Here is a 5,048-nt window from a genome sequence, read left to right as displayed (position 1 = left end):
CTTTCCTCGCACCCTCTTTCCATGATGGAATTGGCCATGCCATAATTAGTTTGTCCGGCGTTTCCTCTGCCGCAAGAAACGGAAGAGAATACTACAAAGTGCCGAAGTTTACAGCAGATATTTCTAGACAGTTTGTCCAACATGTGGGTCGCCCAGGCTTTTGATTTGAAAGATTACGCAAAGGTATCCGCAGTATGATTCTTCACGACGTGATCCTCCAACACCATAGCTAGATTAAATATCGCGTCTACCGGTGATATCTTTTCCGCAATTTGGAGAAGACGTTTGCAATCATTGCTGTCGGTGATATCGATATTTTTGATGATGAGCACATTTATACCGTACGACTTCCACAATTGAACTTTCCTGCGCTGATAAACATTTTTTATTCCAATTCGCGAAATTAGCACGACGTTCTTGGCACCTCGTTGTATTAGCCAGTCAGTTAACTCCAAACCGATTCCACCCAGGCCTCCTAAGATAATATAGATTTTGTCACTAAGACAGTAGTAACGGCGATGTGCGACAATAAGCTCACTCAGAGGTTTATCTTCCTCTTGAATCTTTAAGATTGTCTAAAAAATATTTTTATATTCAAACGTCGAGATTATTATAGAAATACAAATTTATGTACATTACTGTTTATAAACTACTGCTAACTGAGCTATATGAGCTATTAGCCATAATGTACGACGTAGGCGTAAGATACACAGCGTAATACATAGAAAACGAGGAAATAAAATCAGCTGTGCAGTAAAAATCAATATCACCTGATTTGAAAAAATCAATAACAGATGACAGATCGGTACGCGTGTAAGTGTAATTACGGGCCTGAGCACGCGAGTTTTACGCGATATCATTGGCAAACTTTGACCGCTTATAACTCAAAAACAATTGCAGCCTCAAAACTTTTGTATTCGAATTTTTGACTCTATTTTATCTCTAGAACACGCTAATAAAGTATTGTACGGAGGTTGTGAGACACCCTGTATATACAGGGTGTTACGGTAAGATTATCGAAAACTAAATATTTTACGAGATATTTTATTTTTTATATCAAAATATGTCAGATTAAAATATAAAATAACTCAAAAAGTACTTAATGAAAAAATACTTCATTATAGTGTTTTGAAAAGCTCTCGAGATAAGCTACAAGAATCTGTAATAAAAATACCATGTTCCATTAAAAAAAAATCATTTCCGGTCTTAATCGCTCATTTCCGGCCGGAACCGGAAGTTGCAAATATCATCATTTGATAGAGCGTACCCGATTTATAAAATAGATAGTTTTTCTATTTCAAAATAACCACTTTTCTAGTTTTTAAATGAGTGGTACGGGTGGTTTGGGACACCCAGTATATAGCAAAACTTCAAATAACAAAGTTATATATCACAAAATACAAAAATAGAATTATTATCGCGCGTACACACATCAATAGTATTGTGATACACGTTGAGATGTAAAAAAAAAAGAAACAGAAAAACAAAATGTTTTTTTAAGGTAAAAAGTCTCATTAATTCATTAAAATTATTTTCGAAAAAAAATAAATTAAAAATATAAGAACTTTAGTTTTTTATTCTATTAACAAAAAATATAAAGAAAATTAATATTATACATTAAAAAATAATTTAAAAAAAAACAAAAATTTTTTCTCAATATAAAAATATGTTCTTTAAATTTTTTAAATGCTTATTTTCTGTTAAAGAAAAACGTTTTTTTTTACATCTCTAGATACACCGTTTAAATCTTTGCAAAGATTTGTACATACCATTTGACAGACGTAGCCGGTGGATACAGGTTCAGTTTCTAGAGGCGGTAATCTCAAATGCCTATAAGATCCCCAGATCTTATTAGACCGCAAAACATTAATAGTCATGCCTTTTTGCAATTGTTGCATATAAAAAGGATCTTGTAGAGAGAATTTAGGAGCCTTCTGGTCTTGAACAAGTACACCTCTGACAAACTCGCCGCCTGACTCCTTTCTCAAGCAGTTAATGAAATCCAGCAAACCGCTCTCAAAGTCTCTCTCTCCAACAATTATGATTCTATTGTCTTTGTCAAGTTGATTCTCATTGTTCATAAGCAACTTTAGGTGTTCGAGCCAATTAAAGTCGTTATTACTTATATGGACAACGGCCATTCTCTTTACCGGAACTTTTTTCTTTAGAAGCAAAATTACTTCCGTATCGGTACGCTTTTCAAGAATGACATTTAATTTATATTGCCGCAAGTGTTTTTTGTAATCAGTTATATTGCATCTCTCGCGCAACAATAGATAACCACCTTCCATTACGAATGGCAAAAGTCGTTCTAACCAGTTTTTTGGTTTCGTCAAAAGATTGAATCCAAAAGCTATTAAGATTTTATCATTTGTAGATAACTTGTTTAAAGCTGCAATTGTAATGTTTTCCGGCAATTCTATTGAATTGAAGCGATTCGGTGATGTTATTAATGTAATATTTGTTTGTATTAACGGCATATTGTTTAAAGTTTTAATCAATGACAAAGATGATAAATTTTCCAATGTTACATTATCAGTATTTTCCACTAGCTCAATAGCTTTTATTTTGATAATCTGATGATCTTCCAACACGAGTTGCGCCGATATTCGAATTGCTTCATCCAAAGAAATCTTAGCACGATCGTGATGAGCTACAAATATGTATTCCTCGTTAACAGGATCTTGAATTAGTTTTCGGCGAGAAATCACGGTAGTCTTAGCACCCCGAATCTCTATTCCGCCAGATATAATCGCGTCTATTTCTCTGTATATGCGTACTGGTAATTCTGTAACGAGACAACAAAAATAGCTATTTTGCTACAAAAGTTTTCTTACATGGTATTAATGCAAAAAGTAAAATATAATTCTTTCAGTATTTATTTAATTTTCAATTATTGATACAAGAACATACGTTTATCCTTGTCATTCAATATGTCCCGCAGCTTTGATGTGTGAAGCGCAGGATCAATCACCAATTTTTGAATACTTATAGGAACATATAAATCTCTAGTATTGTATCCAAGAATATGCAGCTGTAGCATGGTTTCCATAAATGTCACCCAATTATTTGTCCAAACGATGTGTCCTTTGTTGCCTGAAATAGATGCGCTTTTTAGTCCACAAAAGCAACCGCTGTACTCATAACCACGCAGTTTCAGTTCTTTATAGACGTCTCGAGTAGTCATATCTTCTTCTTCGTCGTCATCCTCCGGTAATAAATCGGTCGGAATCATCTCTTGTCCTGGATTTGATACGATATACATTGTACCAATTATCACAAGGCTATCTCCTTCGATCACTTCAAACTTTCCACTATCTGTAATATTTTTATATTCAATATTGTGCACACATAAATACGAGATCATTTATTTTAAAATTACTCCTTTAGAAATAATTATATTTATTATTATATAATGTCATAAACACCTTTCTGTATCGTGATCGTCAATTTTGCAGCGTTATCCGACAAATGAGTAGCACGAATGAAGCTTATATCTTGAAATACTATCGGCATAGTTGTGTACATTTCCCCTTTCATTATGCCAATAGTTTCCCAAACGAGCGCAAGATATCCTGTGGTTGGTAGCAAATTTTTTTTGTCGATTACGTATCCGGCCATATAACTATAGGTCTCATCATCAAGTGCGATTTCGACGAGTCTTTCACCGTATTTGATATTCTTCTGTGATTGATAGCTTGGCACATACCAATCTTCAGAATGATTCCATCTATAATACGTCATTAAAACGTTTGCTTATATGTTATATGCTTATTTATATTAGTAACATTTAGAGATCGACTATGATATTGTAATATTGTATACCTGATAGATGGAGATATCATAGGAGTGCCTCGGCTAACTGGCGGATATAAATTAGCGATCTGCGGTTGTAAGCCGCAATTGTAGAGCTTTCCAATGCCTCGCAAAATTATATCGGTGATATTTTGTTCAGTGCGCTGAGTCAATGCAATGGTTGTTACTTTTGGATGTAGTGATTCCTTCAAAATATGCTGCAAAACGTCGTTCGATGCGATTTCTATAACCACGGTATTATTCGGAATTAAACGCATTGCTTGTTCAAAGAGAACGGTGTTTAATATACTACGCGTGTGATAGTTTGCTGAAGATAATTTCGATTTCGCATTGGACCATTCGACGCAAGGTACAGAGGTGCTGATCCATCTTGGACTCCGTTTTTTCGGCTGTGATATTACTTCGTTCAAGTTGAATAAAAGCCGAGTTTCCAAGGATGCGAGATAATGAATGTGATATGGAATATCGCAGGAGATTTCTTTCACGTTGATGTTATTAATCTGAAAAACAAAGATAGAATATTATTGCAAGCAGACAAGTATACAAATAGAAGCTTAGAGTTCGATATTCTCAAAGAAGACAAGTATCTTCAGAGGATCAATGTACCTGTAGTTTTTGCACGAATACTTGCATGGATTCAACCGGCCCTGTTACAACATTGTTGTTTGGACTGTTGTAGCACACTATTTCAATATCTTCTGGACATATATTTTTGAGACATTCGTAATCCAGATCGACAACTGTCATAGAGTTATGGATAATATTTCCTTCGATGTAGGCCAGACCGATAAAGTATGCCGATAAAATAGTTTGTTCAATAGTGAAACATTTATCAGCATACGCACAACCGAGTTCACCACCAGAATGACTAATCACGTAATCCGGAGTAATCTCTAAAGATGTCAGAAGATCTACTAAACCGATCTACAAAGTTATTAATAGATAATTTTATCATTATACCGTTTTTAAAAATTCTATTTGCATTAACATAAAAAAAAATTTTTTTGATATTATATATTATTAAAATAATTTTATATATTTTATTATATTTATATATACACGTATCATATAAAAAAAATATTTTACCTGGACAGCGATAATACCGACAAATGTGTATAAAACGCTTTCGCACACTTTTTCGTGTTTCTTTGTCAAAATGTTCATGATGTTTATATCGTACGGTTTCAAAATAGCGTCGCACATTCTTATCGCATTTGCAAAAGCATAAAATT

At 33.9% G+C, this 5,048-nt stretch overlaps 1 protein-coding gene across 1 annotated transcript in view; it reads right to left on the bottom strand.

The window, feature by feature from the left end:
• Positions 1-5,048, bottom strand: part of LOC115241716 (fatty acid synthase-like) — a 17,941-nt gene that overhangs the window by 5,473 nt on the left and 7,420 nt on the right. Inside the window, 7 exon segments of the mRNA XM_029817623.1 lie at positions 13-575; positions 1,770-2,788; positions 2,914-3,318; positions 3,429-3,730; positions 3,826-4,316; positions 4,423-4,740; positions 4,903-5,043. Of these exon segments, the coding sequence (XP_029673483.1) occupies positions 13-575; positions 1,770-2,788; positions 2,914-3,318; positions 3,429-3,730; positions 3,826-4,316; positions 4,423-4,740; positions 4,903-5,043 (3,239 nt within the window).

This window comes from Formica exsecta, unplaced genomic scaffold (genome assembly GCF_003651465.1).
Source record: "Formica exsecta isolate Colony F162 unplaced genomic scaffold, ASM365146v1 scaffold508, whole genome shotgun sequence".
NCBI classification, from domain to species: domain Eukaryota; kingdom Metazoa; phylum Arthropoda; class Insecta; order Hymenoptera; family Formicidae; genus Formica; species Formica exsecta.
Note: the sequence above shows the minus strand (reverse complement) of the source record. Positions and strands in the feature narration are given on the sequence as shown.